Source organism: Amblyomma maculatum, chromosome 1 (assembly GCF_055883805.1).
Source record: "Amblyomma maculatum isolate TAMU_Amacu chromosome 1, ASM5588380v1, whole genome shotgun sequence".
Taxonomy (NCBI): domain Eukaryota; kingdom Metazoa; phylum Arthropoda; class Arachnida; order Ixodida; family Ixodidae; genus Amblyomma; species Amblyomma maculatum.
In genome coordinates, this window is record NC_139344.1 from 60,151,698 (window position 1) to 60,170,313 (window position 18,616).

At 44.9% G+C, this 18,616-nt stretch overlaps 1 protein-coding gene and 1 long non-coding RNA gene across 4 annotated transcripts; one reads left to right on the forward strand and one right to left on the reverse strand.

The window, feature by feature from the left end:
• Positions 1 to 24: 24 nt before the first annotated feature.
• LOC146202536 (uncharacterized) lies at positions 25 to 3,329 on the forward strand. The gene is made up of 2 exons (XR_014703718.1): positions 25 to 646; positions 955 to 3,329. It is a non-coding gene; the product is annotated as an uncharacterized LOC146202536 (long non-coding RNA).
• Positions 3,330 to 3,741: 412 nt separating this feature from the next.
• LOC146202537 (uncharacterized) lies at positions 3,742 to 18,156 on the reverse strand. Of its 3 annotated transcripts, none has more exons than XR_014703717.1 (3): positions 17,878 to 18,146; positions 16,994 to 17,161; positions 3,742 to 4,004 (listed from the first exon to the last, which is right to left on the reverse strand). XR_014703717.1 is itself a non-coding variant. In XM_084588202.1 (3 exons), the coding sequence occupies exons 1-3, from the start codon at positions 18,026 to 18,028 to the stop codon at positions 3,968 to 3,970; spliced, it is 336 nt and encodes a 111-aa protein (XP_084444328.1). In that variant the 5' UTR covers positions 18,029 to 18,156; the 3' UTR covers positions 3,742 to 3,967. The 3 variants fall into 3 exon arrangements, 1 of the variants encoding a protein (XP_084444328.1); XR_014703716.1 differs by having other exon boundaries at positions 16,994 to 17,115; positions 17,878 to 18,100; XM_084588202.1 differs by having other exon boundaries at positions 16,994 to 17,141; positions 17,878 to 18,156.
• Positions 18,157 to 18,616: the final 460 nt, after the last annotated feature.

Below are 18,616 nucleotides of genomic sequence, written 5' to 3' on the forward strand. Positions count from 1 at the left end.
TTTTTTTCTCTCACTGTGGCCAAGGCCAGACAGGAAAGGAAAGAGGACAGGCCATGGTCCTCTTGCCTTGTGGAAGGCGAGGGGACGGGTGAAAGGGATAAATTGAAGAGAAAGTGTAAAGTCACTAGGGGTGAGTTGGCTCCTTTTCCAAGGCTAGGGAACATTGGCCTATCTTGCATTTTCTGCCTAGCCTTGGCCACACTGCCATAAGTTGTCTCCGAGTGTAATTCAAGTCGAAAATGACTATTAGTGGGATTTGTTTTTATGCTATGTATGGCGTAAATTTTTTTTCGTGGCCAAACTGAATCTCCCTTTCATGCCTGGCGTCTGCCTATAAACTCGTCGAATTTGCGCCTAATTTAAGCGAAAAACGCCATCCTTCTGCGCAAATTAAATTTTCAAAATTCGCGGCCATTATCATCATTATCGTTTTTGTAGCGTCTCGCGCCATCTGTTGTGTATGTACACCAAAAAGAGAAAAAAACCAAAACATTCAAGATGGCTGCCTCCATGTTTTGCGCTGAGACGCATAAGTGACCGTCTTTTTTGAAGATTTCTCGTCCTGAATGTTTACCCATTACAAAGTTTCACGGTCCTCGCTAATAAATAACACGTCCCGCATCCAAGGTGCTGCTTTTTCTTGCAGGTAAGGACATAAGACGTCAAAGGGCCGCCGCACGTCCTCGCGACGGCGCGATTGTTCCCGCTATACGAGATGTTGCGTTTTGTTGCGCCGGTTGTTTTGTGCTTTATGAAAGTTATATCTTTGTGCTTAGGTTCAGAAGTGTGCACCTAAGTGCACACTTCTGACGCCGGGACTAAGGAGGTTGAATCAGGACAAAAAATGTAGGCTTTTCTCTGGCTGTCCAAACTCTATTCCGATCTGCTTACCGCCGTTTTTGCCCGAATTCCATCGCTTTTAATATAATTTATTAACCTTTTTTCCTCGCCCAGCACATTGATGAGCACTGCGGCTACGTAGGGCCCATCGCGCGGTATTCGAGGGAGCTGCTCTTGATGGCATAGAATGCCACCACGGTAGGGAAGATTTCTCCTTTGGCTACTACTCTTGTCTGCACCCCTCGCTCTGCTGATGACATTCGAAACGGCACCGCATGTTTATTTACCTTATGGAATGAAAAACGCAAGCGGTTTAACTACTACCGAGGCACTTTTTTGTGCGACTTTTATGCTTCTGAGTGTTCTTTGCTAGAAGCTCTCCGGCACCGATGCTTGCTGCTTGTGCTAGTGGAACGGTAGAAGTAGTGGCGTTCACGGTTTACATTGCTTGAAAGCAGTTTGTCTAGTGAACACTTCGCAGACTTGCAACTTGTGTCAGCAATACGGCTATTTAATGCAGCAAAATAGAGAAATATTAATGCCTTTGTCATGAGGCGAGCCCAAGCTTTTAAGAATGGAATTATCTAGTGGTTGCATAGCGTTTGACCCAACAGTCGGGCAGATGACTCCACAGGCTGAGAATATTTAGTCAGCCATTTCCTTTCCTGTCCTGTGTACGTACCCTCTAACTATTTTGTAATGTTGGTAATTTCCTACACCTAGAATAAAGCAGCTTGTGCTTTGCCCTGTGAACCATTTAACATTTCCTAATCTAGACTTGCTCAGCACGTGTGCCAATGCTTTTTTGTGGATAGTGCACCAATCAGGCCAGTAGAAGACTTTACTGCCAAATAGTGTCATAAGCTTGAGCTTATTGAAGGCACTGTGCAGCTGAAAAAAGCCATTTAGCAATCGCCATTCCTTGCAACTTTCAGGCTCCAGGGTGTTTCCGAAATGCAAATTTATTGAAGAACCCTGGCTAGTTTTGTTCAAGCTTGGTTGCGGGCTAGAGTGCATCATTTTAAATGATGCACATTAGCCAGCTGGCAAACTTGCACTGCAATAATTTGCACAATGCTAACGAATTAGGAACAGCCCAACAGCTTGAGTAAGCATGAAGCATGCAATAAAAATGGATTCCTCACAGTTAAGCAAGGTGCGAAACTTTTGATTATCGGTTTTCAGATGGGCATCTTATGCACAACAGCTGTGCAGGAAACATGGATTTCATGTTTGGCGAAAGGAATTTTGGCTGTGTACACATCTTTGAATGAAGCTGAGCATTGGGCTTTTCAAAATGCATCATTTCATTTTTTGCATGTGCAGCTTTGTGGCCAAGCTTTACCTTAGCTTTGTCACTGCAGCCTCCTTGCAGGTTGTGCACAAATGTTGCTTGTTTGCAAGGCAGAATCTTGTAGAAAATGTTTCTGCACCTGAACTTATGCCTACAGGTACACCAGCTGGGAAAACTTTTCATGTCGTGGATCTGTTTTCAGCCATGTTCACTTGTACCCTGCTGCGGTGGCTCAGTGATAAGAGAGTTTGATTGCTGATCCCAAGGATACACGTTTACTCTCAGCTGCAGTGGCAGCTGATGGAGGCGAAATGCAAGGCGGCTTTGTACTTTGCGATGTCAGTGCACATAAAAAACCCAGGTGGTCAGAATTTTCTGGAGCTGTCCACTACAGCATCCCTCATAGCCTGTAGACATTAAACCCTATAAACCGAACAGAACACTTGTCAACTGTAAACTTCCATGAGGAGAAAACAATCTATGCAGCTCAAAAGCAGGCCCTGTGGCTGCAGACAGTTCACCAAAATGTACATGCAAAATTAATTGCAAAATAAAGTACAATCCCTTTGTGCATGTTACATAAGGCATTGCAATCCAAGGCAAGCACAGATGGTGGAGGTAGGTGCAGCGTATGTCTAGTTATCAACAGGCAGTATTTCTGTGCATATCAGCAAAGTATATGGGGTTTTATTTCCAGGCTGTAGGAGGGCCACAATTTTAGCCTCTTGGGAACCTTTATTGTGCACTACTAATACTGCTGCATATCATACGGCCATTTTCGCATATTGCCTCTATTGAAGCAGCATCACTTTTCTATGTAAAAGTGAATATTCTAGTGTCTCATTGCAGGTCTGCAATAATCATTGTAAAAATGTTGAGAATCTTTCAGACGACTGTGTACAAACTTGACTAACTACACATAACTTTCCGCATCCACAAAACCATATGCTGGCTTAGTCCTTTATCTTGGAGCTTCATTTGTCATTGGCAATTGTGCCAGTATTGCCAGTGACAAGTGGCACTTGTCCAACCTGCTCTTACATTGCTTGCACTGCCAATGAAAAAGGAATAGATTTGGTAAATACATTGATTGCATTTTCAACTCTACAGAGCCATAGTTATCCATGGAAAAAAAATGCGCATTTCAGTCTTTAGCACACATTTTTGGCATGACAAAAGTCACTTTATGATAGTGCCACACACAAAGAGTGCCGGTGGCAGTGATGCCTCAAAAAAAATAAAAGAGCTCTTTCGTAAAGTAGTTCAGACAGCAGCTTTGCTGACAATCTAGTATTGTAACTGACAGTTACTCTGACCCCGTTTGCGATGTGCATACACTGGTAAAAAAAAAAAAACAAAGATGGCGAAGTGACAGCATGCTTTACTAATGAAGGAAACTTTTTTGAATTAGAATGGTATGAAAAACATTACAACTAAACCTGGCGATGTTAGTATGTTTTTCGGGAGTTAATTTGGCAGTTACAGGGTTAACGTGCAGCTAACTCCATATAATTAGCATCAATTAAATGCTGTGTATCTTGGGGACCATCATTAACAATGTCATGCATGTGAGCCATCACATGCTTGAGTTCATTAAACATACAAAATACGTAGGCACCTTTTATTCAGATAGCATTTGTATACAAAATCAAAAGCACCATGGCAATGTCAGAAGCAGCTTAGGCATATAAGCACAGCCTATTTTGAACATGACGTGGAACAGGTTCCTTAGCCCTCATATTTTTCAGAGTCGGCTAACAAACAGATGTGCATTTGCAAAAACCTGCATGGTATGCAGATGAGCCATTCCTGCCACTAACAAAATGAGCCACTTCACAGATTTCCATATGGTCCTTCCAGGTTTTGAACTCTGCAAAAAGAAAGATTTTCCAAGTTGTCAAAAGTGAGTCTCAAAAAAAGACAGCTAGAAACAGAACTCTTGTAGACTGGAAAATACAAAATACAAAAAAAAAGTACAGGTATTGCCAACACCAGCAGATTGCACAAGTAAACTGCGTATGTTGACATCAATTTTTGGAAGCAGATTTCAGAGGCTAGGCTACACTGCCATGCAGTCAGCCATAACTACTGCTGGATGAATGTCAACATATCCAAAATGAGCTAGATAACTTCTTATGAAGTTGTCCTTTGTGTGCCTTTATAGAGGCTCTGACTAGGTTCAGACTTGGCAAATAGACTTGTCCTCCACACTCATCGGTTCTTTACGATGCCGCCACTGGAAAGGCCTAAAGCTTTTCCTAGTGATTCATTGATTTGAACGACAACGTCTTCGATGGAACTCTGCCTGGTTGGGTACTTGAAACAAAAGTTTAAGAAACACCATCACCAACCAAATTTTTTATTAGAACCCGACGTTTCGGGACCAACTTGGTCCCTTCCTCAGGGGCGACTGAAGTTTGAGGCCCGCAGTAGCAGGCACACGTGGCGAAGTCCAATTGTGTAGCAGAGCCAGGGTAGCGTCCCCGGATTCCTGTTCACTCTGCAGCTGTCAGCCGGATGAACCGAAAAAAGACGCGACGTCTTTTGAAAGGATTGGTCTCCACATCAAGTATGTTCACCTCGTCAAAGGTGATTTTGTGGTCGGCACATTCGCAGTGCTCGGCGAGGGGGGTTGCTTTTCGAGTTCAATTGCCGGGCGTCATTTTTGTGCTGCAATATGCGCCGACAGATTTTTTGTTTCGCCGATATACGAGGCAGAGCACTCGGAGCACGAGATTTTATAAATAACGCCTGGTTATTTTTCTTTGGGAATACGGTCTTGTGGTAGCGGCAGAAAACGGCAGACTGTTGAGGTAGGTTTGTGCGACACACAGACGTGTTTGCGCAGGATGCGTGCAAGCGCATCACTGATGCCCGCCACGTATGGGAGCACAATGCGAGGGCGCTTCGTCGTTTCCGTGCTGACCGACCCTCTTGTCCTGCTAGCTCGACGGCGGGAAGCACATTGGAATAAAGGCGCGTGTATAGACATTCTTCTTCAGATTGGCCAAGCATAGGCCGCTGCCTGCTACTGCGGGCCTCGAACTTTCGTCGCCCCTGAGGAAGGGACCGAGTTGGTCGCGAAATGTTGGGTTCTAATGAATAATTTGGTTGGTGATAGTGTTTAACTAGTGGTTCATCACACCGATTAACAAGCTAATGGCAGAAGGAGCACAGGTAACTTCTTCAAGAGCCTACATATGCTCTTTGCAACCTTGTGTTCTTATTCCATCATTTACTATCAGCCAAAAAGAACTCAGTACTTTGTTTGACAGCATTATCTGCACACTGGATTCACTTTCAGAGTTTATTTCGTTGCAACAAGGTGCCAATCACGACAAAGGCACTGGTCATTGAACAACAGAATGCTCAGTGCTCAGTTTAAAGGCAGCAAGGAAACAGAGGTAAACCTGCCAAGTACAATGATCAAGAACAATGTAGAAGCAGTGTTGTGTTGTGGCAATTATTCGAGGTAAATCTGTGCATCATCATTGTACAACAAAAAGAGTAAAAGCTGCGTCCAGGTGGCGTAAAGCGTGAAAAAAAAAAAGAAAAGCTTTACGGTATGACTTCCCTCTCAAAGAAGCATCGGCCCAATGCTCTACATTGAATAGAAAGGTAGGCAAAAATAAACATCAAGCAAAATATAAACACAGTGCCCATCAGTTATAATAGGGCTTTAGGCACACAACATACAATTTCTGGACATGTATCATCCCTGGGGTGCTGTCAGCAGCATCTGGGGACAATTCCATAGCCCATTTCATCTAGATGAGTGAACTTGATTTGCGGAAACAGCAGCATAAAATTTATGGTTTTCATTAAATCCACGATGGTGATTCAGCATCCAAACCTAAAATCGGTCTGCTGGCTTGTAATCTTCATTGTCATTGTAGGTTACGTTAGGCATTGGTGCCTTGCTGGCTTTTTATGCGCAGCTGGGCGAGTCGTCGGGCTACTTCTGCACGCTGAAGGTAGGCAGTGACACTGAGGCTTTCCTTTTCCGTTACATGTGGCATCAGCATGACATTGAGCACTGTATTAAGGCGAAAGCCTTTAAAGGGAAACTGCTAGATTTTGTAGTTGTAGATTTTGATGAGTTTCAAGGAATCAAACGATTACAGGTTCCAGGTTAAGCATGCAAGATATCTTCGCGCTAGCGTTTCAAACAATGGCGCAAATAGCGATTTAAACCGCTTCAGCTATCGAGCTTCTCCTCACCACACAGCGACGCTTGGGGGGCACATAATGACGTCATTGACAGCACCAGTATGTTTCCCGCATAGAATGGCTTGGTTGGGAGAAGTAAAAACAAGGCTACCAAAATTGAAGGCCCAGAAACATTGTTTGATGGCGTCAAAAAAGGCACCGCATGATGTGGGCGAAGGTAACGTAAAGAAAAATTATTACCGTCCGTGATGTCATCATCGAGCTTCTACGCAGTCCTTCAGTGCTGTGAGGAGAAGCTCGAATTGTAATCGTTGATTACTTCATCAGTTTTAAAGATAGCACACAAACACTTTGCAAGCATTACCGACAGCTTATGGAGAGTCAAATTCTTGAATGTCGCAGAATTCTCGAAAAGTGATGCAGCTGCGCTTTAATGGCTCATGCTGTCGGCGTTCGTTCGGTCACAATATAGCTTTCAATCAAATTACATCACCTGAAACCGAAACTAATGTCATCGGAAAGGTAAAAATCCTGCATCCACCGGGAATCGAACCTGCATCCCTCGCATCGCCAGCCTAAGCTTTAACCAACTGCGCCACGCCCGGGATCGTGAACTGCACATATATCTTGTCTACAGTGATTTGGTTTGGTTTGCGGGGTTTAACATCCCAAACGACTCAGGCTATGATAGATGCCGTAGTGCAGGATTCCGGAAATTTCGACCACCTGGGGTTCTTTAACGTGCACTGACATTGCATAGAACACAGGCGGCCTTGCTTTCGTCTCCATTGAAAAGCGGCCGCCGAAGCCCGGATTCGATCCCGCATTCTTCGGAACAGTAGTCGAGCACCGTAACCACTGCACCACCCCGGCGGGCCCTTGTCTATCATGAGGATGAGTTAAAACACACATCATAATTCTCCTTGTCTGCGTGATGCTAATGCGGCCACTCCCCTTTGTAGCGAGGGATCACAGAGTTCTTCATTGGGCCAATAAATAAAGGAGTAGAAAAAGAACAAAAACTATACCAACTGCTGTGCATTGGTCAAAAGTCCAGAAAAAAGAAATGAGGAAGGAAAAGGGGGGAGTCCTTCAACTTTTCGTTTACGCCACCAGTCAAGGCGGTGCTTTGTCATCTCTACTGCCCTACCCAGGGTGTGCTCTTTGGGTGGTGACATCGACTGCAGACCAAGTGCTGTCGAAAGAGTCTCCATCAGTGCTGATGTCGCAGTTGTAGGGAGGAGGGCCACAGTTTCGGGCACTCGATCACAACATGCTGTATGGTTTTATCGGCTGCGTCGCACTCGGAGCACTTGTGCGCAGAAAACCACTCCGTGCCTCGCAGAGTAACCCGTTGCCGTCCGCTGTTTCGTGTGTTGTCATAGATGTTCTCATTAGCGATCGTGTGTTTTGTGCTGGAGTCCACCGCCAGGGATGACTTCGCCCGTGCTTCGCTGTGCCATCTCTTCATTTCTGCTTCTCAAACCTGGTTATGGATCTGCTCTCTCCACGCAAGCTGGAATATCTCCAACAGGCCGGCTTGTGGAATTCCGTACTCCTATGCCAACCTTCGCGTTCAAAGCATCCATCTGGTGTTGGAGCACTTGAGTACGATGTACTTGTATACCTCGCTGGACCATCTATGGCGAAGTGCTCAGCCGGCGCTGCAAGGCAAGCTTGAGGTTGTCTCACATGCGACGATAGTAGCGCTGACAATGACGCTGCAATTAGTGGTAATGACAATGACGGCATTAGCAATGATAATGGTGCATTTAGTTGATAATGATAATGAGAGCAAACGGATGCACCGTGTGCACCAGCAACGCTCAGCCTTTCGCACTTCTGCAGTGTAGATTCCACAGTGCTTTTGGAATTTTCGGGCTCCCTGCCATACACAAGGTGGAATAGAGTTGACCTGCTTCTCCGCTCCTAGCCGGCAGCAACAGCGCGGCAGGCTACTGTGCTGACATTAAAGCGAGAAACTAGTTACATCGGCTTAACTTTCAGGCCGACTGACTGTTAATGCATGCAAGGAGGACAATGCCACGGACAACGAGAAGTGGGTTTTTTACACGACAGATATTATGCTGTGCTTCTCGCTTTCTACAACGATAATTAGTCTGAAGAAGCCTTTGGCCCTTTGCTTCGGCGTTGCGAGTCAGGTAGTCAGTTGCTACTATTATCCACTTATTGCTAGATGTCAATGTCGGGAAATGACCTAATAAGTCCATGCCGATCTGTTGAAATGGCCTCACAAGTGATTGGTTTGGTTGTATATCCTGCAGTCTTGTTAGCAGTGTTCGGTGGCGTTAGCAGTCGCAGTAACTCCTGACATAGTGCGTGACATTAGCAGATAGACGAGGCCAATATGGGCCAATATTATTTAACCTGAATGCGACTCAGAGTAAAATAAAGTTTAGACGCCCAGCTGTGGGCTCATCATGAAGTGCCTGTAGGATTTCATCGAGAAGGCCCACAGGGACAAGTAAGTAGGCGGTCAGGGTGCGAACGCCATTATAAAGCGCAAGGGAGGCTAGTCCACGTTTGAACACTCTTAAGTGGCAAGGATGACTTTCCTTCAAGGTAGTCGAAGTCTGAGTGCTGAAGTTGCGTGAAGTACGCCCCAAAATAGCATCGTTATTGTCTTCTTCCAGCACTTTTGGACAGGGGCTCGTGAAAAGCAGTACCATGTGTGCGTGGCCAAAATAGGTGTTTAGAGCAGCTCTTGGAGCAAGCAAATATGCTTTTTGGAGCAGCTAAATGGAGCAGAAAGCAGGACAGACGTTCTGAAACAGCTATGGAGGCAGAAATGTTAATGTTTTATAGCAGAAATATCGGCTTTTTGAAGAAACTTCAGAGCATGTGGTCAATTAAATCTCCAATAAGCCATAAAGGCCTTTCTACCCTTCTTGGCAGCAGAAATTGTGCTGCTTACAAACAGGCCCGCTGTGTTCTGAAGATGTTTTACTGCAGACTGACTGTAACCAACATGTGACCAGCGTGCAGTTTAAAGGCCCATTCACGATTGAGGATTGCAAAGGGTGTGCGATTAAGGAACCGCTCAGACTGACCGATGTTCACACTTGCAAAGGCAAACCGTGGGTCGCTTTCCCAAATTGGCCTCATTCAGAACGAGACTTGTCGACCTTGACTGCTCACCAAAACAGAAGCCGGATGTAAACCGAACTTCGATTCATATCAACTGTGTTGCTGATTGGTTACAGATTTAAGACCAGGAAGGAAACGTTGGACATGTACCTTTTTATATATGGGAGCGCTTGTTGCTAAACAAGCTAACTCTCAAAACGTAAGAATAATGTGCTTCAGATTGTATGCTTAAATAATACAGCATGAGCACATCTATTTTGGCCTTCTCGACAATCTCTAGACGAAGCCCAAAACAAGTCCAAGGATCGCTAAGGTTGCGCACTATAGTGAAGGCTTGCCAAAGTAAAAAAAAATATGCGAATGAAATATTTTTGCTGAAGAAAGAAAAAGGCTCTCAGTGACCACAATCCACGGCATGCATGCAAGAGTGCCGCAGTCACCATGAATAGCAGAAAACATGGGGATGATATCGTGTGACGTCAGCGCCCAAGGTTGCCAAACCATAAAGCTGCTTTCGCTATTAATAATAAAAAATCATTATAAACTATCTACTGCACTGAAATCTCAAATTTGGAGGATTTATAATTAACGTGAATGGAGTGAAATGCAATAATCAGTTTATGCTCAAATTTTAGCTGTCATGACCCCTTTAAGTGAATATAAATAGTTCAAGCATATGGTACCAACATAAGAAACACTACAGAATTATATGAAAATGTCACTGAACTACGAGCACGTGAATGAATTAAGCTGCTAAATTTGAAAATACACAAGACGCGGGCAGAGTCATTAAACAGAGCCCTAGAATATAATTTTTTCCATCTCCTCACCTTCAGGTGCATTATCTGCTCTGGTTTAGAGCTCTGCTCTTAGTTTAGTGACTTCACATAAAAACAGAACCTCATCTGGACGTAGAACTTCTCTATGCGAAGAGTAATTTTTCTGTCATTTTCAATTTTTCTGTCCAGGCTCGGGAACCTCTGGGCTTTTCAAAAACATCGCAAAATTATGAATGCTGCTTGTCTTAATCTCAATTATTGAAATGAAATAAATAATTTAAAGAAATCGAATTTTCCAGCGTGTTTACGAGCTTTGCAAGCTCTGCAGACGTATAAAGAAGACCTCGGTGGTCAAAATTTGAGATGAATTTTTTTTTTTTTTTGCACACATAATTTGCTCAAAATTAGATACAGAATAAGTACTACATTTTGATTTGTGCCTGAACTTTCGAGCCACATATCTTGCAATATACCGGGTGCACGAGGCATTTGAGGATGCAATGTTGGCTTCAGGCAGAGAATATCTCCAGCAAATATATATTGAAATGTGGATTTAATAGTTCGTTTGAACGTCTAGCGCTGCCAGTAATTCGGACACAGCAGGGTCGAATTGTCAGCAGCAGGGCACAGCTTCAAGCACGAGAGATGGGCGCCGGAGCCAAGCGATGGTGATGGCGATGCCGCAGCGTTTTCCGTTCCTTGTCTTCTTTACAATATATATTTTCACCAAACTTTAGGAGATATTTCTCTTACTGTTTATTTTCACATTACTCAATGAATTCGCCACTTGCAGCAATAACCAATTCAATTCGGCTTCGGAAATGGCTGCATGCACGGATCAGGTGGTTCTTAGAGGTACTGCCCATTGAGTTCGCAGTGGCGACCTTAAGAGTTTTTTGTGTTATGTGGCCTTTTGTCGGCTTCTCTCTCAACGACGCCGAGTGTATTCAAATCTGGACAACTAGGAGGCCACAAGTTGGGAGTGATGTGGTTATTGGAAGTTGTTGGCCAGCCACTCGTGGGTGACTCAGACGGTGTGGGCGAGAGCCGAATGTTGCTGAAAGACACAAGGTTTTCCTTTCGAAACAGTATCAGTCCAGGGCTTCACAACGGTGGCAAGCACCTCTGCGTACTCGGCAGCATTAACGCGGAGTCCTTCTGCAAAACAGTGTGGCAGCATGACATCACCCTTGTTGCCGACGGCTGCTGACACCATCACAGACAGAAATTTTGTCTGCAATGCTGTCGGCACCTCATTAGCGCTTCCGTAAAGCCATCTTTCATTATGGCAATTAGCTTTTTGGTCTTGATCGAAGTTCTTTTCATCTGAAAGAAAAAAAAAAGCATTCCAGGCTCTTCAGCTTGCCTAGCAAGCGCTTGGACCAGAGCAGACGATTCTCCCGAGCTTTACCAGAAAAGAATTGCGGCCTCCTCATGACACAGAAATGGTACCTCACGTCCTCGTGCACAGCAAGCCTGGCAGCTGACTCTACGACATCGAGCTCCTTTGCAATGTCCCACATTGACTTCTCTGGGTTGTCACTCACGATGACTTGCAGCCTCTGAAGAAAATCAGGTGTTCTGACGACGTCTGACCGCTGACTGTGCTTTTTCCTTTTCGCCACAGATGCCACGTCACCGTCACAGCACACTAGTTCTGTCCGCACTTTGTTAACGAAAGGCTTCGCAACATTTAGAAAGTTGGCAATTTCCAAGTCGCTGTGGCGCACGGCCAGTGCGATGAGGACTGCATGGCGTTTCATTTCCTGTGTCAACTTGTACGCTTCCATTTTTCAACAAACTGCGCAGTATAAATGATAGGGGTCAACCAACAAGAAGCCGCATGCCTAGATACATATGCTGAGCCTGCTGGTGTCTATGGCGATAAGGAGTAGTAACCTCAAATACCTCATGCACCCAGTGAGCTACGAGACTGCTATAACTGTGCCTAGTGACGGGCAATCAAAGTAGCTTCAACGTCCTCGAGCCCTCCCTCGTGAAGCAAGTGGTCAAATTCATCATTCGCAAAGAACACGCAGTGAGCAAAAAAAAAAAAAGAGAGAGAAATTACACGCTCTCAATTTGTGTTTGAAGTTTTCAGGTGCAATCAAATCCATTCGCTACAACCCATCATGCTTCGAAAATCTTAATGAAAAGCATGGGTAAAAAATTGTTCAGAGTGCAATACGAAAGACCTGCAGTAGACCTGCAAGTAGTGCTAAAGGAACACTGAAAGAAAAAGTAGGCTTGCAGCGATGGTATACTGGCTCCTAATCACAAAAACACCACTTTCACTGAAAACAAAACTCTTATAAGGTAGAAAAAAGAGAACAGAAATGCAGGCATTGCAGAAATACAGAAATCACAAATGCATGCACAATGACATGTAAGGGATCCCGGAGGCTGCCTAACATGTATTATGGTTGCATGTTTGAATTGTTAACTTTTGTTTCAAAAATGGCAAAAAGACAGGCTAAATAATGGGAGCCAAAAATAAATTTGCGCTTGGCAGTGCCACAGGCAGTCAGTTTCGTTTTGGTGTTTTGGTTCTTTGAAGTCACAGCTATGCATTTGGCATCACCACATGGTTTCATTTTTGATATACATGCTTTGGTTTACAAGTGCGGAGCATCAGAGTTTTCCTCTGATGAAGTTCATGCCTCAGTAAGCGCTTCTCTATTGAAAAATCTGGTATGAAATGCACAAAGGATTAAGTTACAACTTACTGGGCAGAATAAACCTGCACAGACCCGAGTGGAGCTGGGAAAGAAAAGAAAGGCTAGAAAAAGTAAGATTTAAATTGCATGGGTGCTTAAGGGGAAAAAAAAAAAAAAGCGAAAAAAAATGAAAAAAAAAAAAAAAAAAAAAACGACCTCGAACAGGATTTAATCCTAAGTCCTTTGGAGTTTTAACTGAATGTCTTAGCCATTGCGCCACACGAACAGCTGAGACCTCTCGCATTACATTACTTGTGTAGTGCAATTGCATCCCAAGTGTGCTGAATGCTTTTGCTGGCTGTTAATAGTGTCACCGATGTCTCATATCTATGATAAGCATAGGAGTTTGCCAAACTATCTCGTAATATTTCTGTTTCTCTATTTTCTGCTGTCCCAGCGTGCATGCACAGACCTTACTGGCACATCAGTTTGCCATCTGCAGGGCAGCGACGTTAGAGTACACCACATAAGGTGCAGACACCCAAGGAAGCATTGAACGAAAGGGAGCTAAGTTGGTTCATATTAAGAAATACAATAGTGAAGGAAACGAAATAAATTGAGCAAAACAGGCCCTGTGTACCCCTTCTTTCTTTTAACTTTCTGCCACAATGCATTGTTCACGCCTTGCTGCTATTCAAAAAAGACCATCTGTAGCAGTCTTTACTCGTCACTCGTGATGGTAGCTCGGCAATGTTAGTGGCCGCATCCATAGCTTCGCTAGCTACAAACTTTGCCGCCACGCCGGCATTCGTACATTCTATCCTGTTAGTCAAGTGACCTCAACTCTAAAAAGCACCGCATGCTCTGTGGGTGCAAAGGTCAAGATTCACTGCGAGAACTTTGCAGTCAAGCTCAGGATCTGGTGCAAACAAATAGACGGCTTTGGCGAACTGTAGCTTTAATTTCAGCTGCTGCTAGATTGCACTGCTCGCTATGCATCAAGAATCACGGAGTCTATGTTTACACCATCGTTTGCATCATTTTCCCAAGTCTAAATCCCTTGGAAGGAAAACAGACCTCTTCAACTTCAAATCGAAATATCTCGGCAATAAATGTGTCTTGCTGCCGGACAAGTGACAAAAAAGTCACGAAACACTGCACTACTGAAATCTGGCAACAAAAAATATTGTGATGGGTCCCATACTGCAGAAAATCTGGCATCCATGAAAAATTATGGGCATGTATCTGGCAAGTGGCAGGAAGGTGACGCAGCACTGCAATGACTGTCCGCCAGGTTGTGTGACATCACAAGGCCACATGACATGACCAAGTCAGCAGGTGCTGCCACACAGGGTGCTTTTTATGGTATCAAGTTAAAAAGGAAAACAAAGAGAACATCGCTTGGAGCAATTACGCACCACTATTTGTTTCTTGCAGGTGTATCCGTGACAAAGGTTTGTGCATGCAGGGCTACCTGGAATCACTTGAGGCAAATCCTTGAAGCCTTTGTTATGAAATATTAAATATTGCAGAGGTTCAGCTCTCTTTGAACCAAGTCAAAAGCATTAGCCATCGGCCGGTGCCGCATTTGTAGCTGCCGCTTCAGTCTTGGCTTGATTCCGCTTTTGGTAAGCTTCTCGGCAATAGGCTAGTCTGGCTTCTCGTTCGATGTCTTGGCAACCTGTCTGGCATGGTTGCAGTCTCTGTCTTTGGCGCAAGTGGATTCCTCTACACCACACTGCCTCCTTTTGTCATGCCGCCTGGTGAATTCACCCAACACTATGCTCGCGGTCTCGACTGCACTTACCCAGAAATGTTTTAAAGCAACGAACAGAATATGGGCACACAAAACACAGACAACAGAACATGTTGGTGCCGCTGCAAATGAATGAACAACGAAATAGCTATTAGAAATGACAGCAGTGCCTACTCTGCTGGCAGAAATCTTGAGCAAAAATTTCTCATCAATTGGCCCTAATTGGCTATACAAGGCCATGCGACATTTTCCCATGAAAATAGCAGTGACTGAAATTTTTCATACTTTCACAATCATCTTCTAGCAAATAATGACCTCCTTTTGTTTCATACTACATGCGCCATAGTGTCAGCAAATAAATTGCAATGCTGTTTGTACAGCAAGCGACTGCAGGCAAGGGACACGTCTGGGTGATATTTTTGAGGTAGTCGTGTAAGCAAGTTTCCAGGGCAAAAAAATTATGGCATGTAATTTCTTCCTAACAAAGATTACCAAAGTACTGCCTGCTGAGAACTTATTCTCGGCAAATAATTTCAACAGTGTATGGAGCAGAGCATGAATTCGGGCAGCCCGAAAACTTGGGCCGGGCTGGAAAATTGCCGTTTTTATGGGTCAGGACCTGGCTCGGCCTTGACATGCAGGCCTGGGCTTGCAGCTAGCAGTGGCGGAACGAGGCCAGGCTGGGTAAAGCTGTGTATGGCTTCTTTTGGAGATGGAATTCCAGCACTAAAATCATTCCGGTGGTTTATGAATAAACCACTACTAGTACATATGTTGACAGAGAATGAGAGAAAGCTCATTTGTAAACAGAGTTTAATCAGTGACACTCGGTGTTTTGTCCAAGTAATTTAGTACGAACATGCCGGGCTGCATTCAATGACACAAGTGAAAAAAGTTAAAAAGGAAAGGCTCAAAACTCGATAGCGAACTGTACTACAATGGAGGTGTTATGAAGTGCTGTAACCTGTCAAGGCTGAATCGCATGCACGCGAAAACTCACGCGAACGCGACGGCGGCACGCGTCGCGCGAAGCCTTCGCGCGAACAGAAATGCATGTGTCGCTTGGCTCGTCGCTCGGATCTGCCGAAATAAAAATTTCGCTCGTTCGCCCGGAAGTGAGCGTACGTCACTGCCGTTCATTTCGCATGCTTTCTTTATTTTGCTGTGTTGCATTGTGACTGTGCATTACCGCGTAAACATTTCGCTTTGTACGAACAATGGTGGATAGCCAAGGATTCAAAGAACGTCTAATCGCAACCGAAACAACAATAGAAACAAGGGGTCACGTGACTATTCGTGCCGATTACAGTGCAAGCAGTGCAAGTTACACACATTCGATACTGTTTGCTGTAAATACATTTTACTTTGCCATGTTGTCGCAAAATAACGTTAATTCTTGCAATCGTTATGACCGTTGTTGGATTTGGCAATAGTTTTGATGGTGCACTAAGCCACTATGCCAGCCAAATGCCAGCCACACAACCTACACAGAGCGTTGTCGCCGTTTCGCTCGGTTCGCGCTGTCGCGTGCATGTGTCTTCCCCAGTAGGCGACGGAGCGAACCATGATCGCTTACGCTGCGCCGCCTTGTCGCTTCGCTCACTTTTTCGCTCACATGCGTTTCCCGCTTCATGCATGACACAGCCCGTTTGCATAAGCACGTGCCTACTGAAGTACTCAACACCATCAGCTTAGGATTTCTCAGCAATCAGTGAGCAAGAGGGTAGCTTCTAACCTTTGTGTTACCGCTAACGGCTGGACATTTGAAGCCTCATAACAGCCCCTGGACAAGGACCTTCAATTGACTGCTCGGCAGGCAGCCATCTGTTCATAAAAATTCTGACTGTCTGCTTTGCCCCCCCCCCCCCCCCCCCAAAGAATGTCTCTACGCTATAATAAATGCTGTAGGATAACAGCTTATTGCTTTAGGAATCTTTACATATCCAATAACATATACATGCACAATGAACAGATGAACAGACACTACCGCTTTTCGTCTCCACAGAGATGTGACAATGTGGCTGTGATTTCTTCAATGAATATGTAAATTTTGGTTTTTTCTGCCCTTGCCCACTCATGTTCCTGGGGCAAAGTTGCCAGGGGCAGTCTTTTTGTAGGTGATTAAGCAAAGAACTTGCACCAAGAGCCAATTGCTTATAAGGAGTCATAGTTAAAATGCCCGTAATCCATACCTTTTAAATGTACATTGTGCTAGATAGCTTTACATAAAATGTCTTGTCAAAATATTCTTCACCATGCCTTTGCTTCTGTCGGTGCTTTAGCTGTGCCCTTCTCTACCAAGAATATTTTGCAAGGTTTGTCTCTCATCTTGATTTACTGTTATGTGCTAGTTAAGCAATACATTTTTAAGGCGTCTGTTCAGACTTACTTTGCAGGTTTGGCACAGGCCCTGTCGTGGAAGCGCAGGCCGGGTCCGGGCCATGTAATCATTGCCGATGGGCTTGGAACCATGGATCCGGGATGGTCTTCAAACGTGGGCCAGGGAAGGGGCTGGAAAATCCAACCCGTGCAGGGCTCTAGTGAGGAGTGTAAGAAACTAAAGGTACAGGAAAAAAAAAATCACACACACAAAAGGGGAGCTCAGTAGCGAGTTCATTACTTCGAAGCACCGCTACGTGGTCTCCGTGCTACAATGGAGTTGTCTAAACGGTATTTACGTTACCATTTCTGTTGTCTCAACAGAGCTTATCCTTTTGTCGTACCCGACGCAAACTAGGCAAAATTTCATCAAGGGTACACAGAATATCATCCATATAGCTGCCGCTTTTAGCTGTGAAAGGTTCAGTGCTAGTTTCGAGCTTTTGGTGCTCAATATGTATCACTAGTTTCAAGCTAGTGATGCTCGAGCGATATCATGGGCAAGTACTTTACCAGGATGTGATCAAAACGAACAGCGTATGGAGAATCGGGGCCAAGAACGTAAAAAGCATAAAATGAGCTTCGTCGCCCTAAGCAGCTAATCACTGACGAGTGCCGTGAGTATCTGGTTGATAGAAGACAAAGCATCAAGCGCCAGTTAGCAGCATCATAAGACAGTGCAGTGCTCGCCTTCAACAGTGCTAAATTGGCGCGTGCTGCAAGTGCATACCTTGGCACAAATCCCTGCAGTATGTGACAAATAAGAACGGTAAGCGGACAGCATATAACCACGAACATTGCACGCAAAACGGGCAGCTAAAATTTGAACATGGCGGCACCTTCATTGGCATGCTTTGTCCACAACTAAAATCTTTTCACAGACCGGGCACTAACCTTTCTGTACCGAAGCCGCAGCAGATGTGCCAGGGTTGTTCATGGCGCGCACGCCAGTCAGTTCGATCGCACCCGTCCGTGCAACAGGCACAGTCTCGTTTACTACAACAAAAGCCACGGCACCAAACCGCCGCCGCGGCACCGGCGGCATCCCCAAGCAGGGTGGGTGGCGGGCGATGAGCGGTGGCCCGCCGGCACGCCGTGCCCCCAACTAGGGACAATCCGACCTAGGGATTGCTAGGGATTCAGGGCGGCTGTCCAGCAAAAATCCAGGCAACACTGGCATTATTCATGGCGAGTTTTAGCCGCTCCCGTCCCATATTGTGTCATGAGCCTTTGCCTACAATATTTGTTAACTCAGTTTCATGGTAGAAGAACAAATGGTAGCGTAACTCCCATAGAAGCCTGCGTGTCGACTCTGAGCGAGGCTTTAGTTTCCCAGTGCCCCCTGCGAACTGTGAGGCACAACAAACACGTGACGTTGCTTGTGACGTCACAGTAACGTACTTTTGGCGGGGAATTTGATTGTCTTTTTACTTATGAACGAAAAACAAGGCCGACAACGACGGAGGCAGAACGATGCTCGGATAAGGCAGAAAAATGGACACCGTAACTGTTCAGCCAACTTTACTTGACATGGATTTCTACTGTCAAGTTTAACGTTAACTGAAATGTTACGGCATCTTTAACCACCTTATCATAGCATCGTTCTGCCTCCGTCGTCGTTAGCCTAGTCTTT

Excerpts from the sequence above, each read along its gene's own strand:
- LOC146202537 (XM_084588202.1), bottom strand. The coding sequence starts at position 18,028 with ATGCCGCCGGTGCCGCGGCGGCGGTTTGGTGCCGTGGCTTTTGTTGTA. Across the intron at positions 17,142-17,877 it reads TGCGGCTTCGGTACAGAAAG|AGCCCTGCACGGGTTGGATT; the intron begins GTTAGTGCCCGG and ends ACTCCTCACTAG. Across the intron at positions 4,005-16,993 it reads GCCTGTGCCAAACCTGCAAA|AGTTCAAAACCTGGAAGGAC; the intron begins GTAAGTCTGAAC and ends TTCTTTTTGCAG.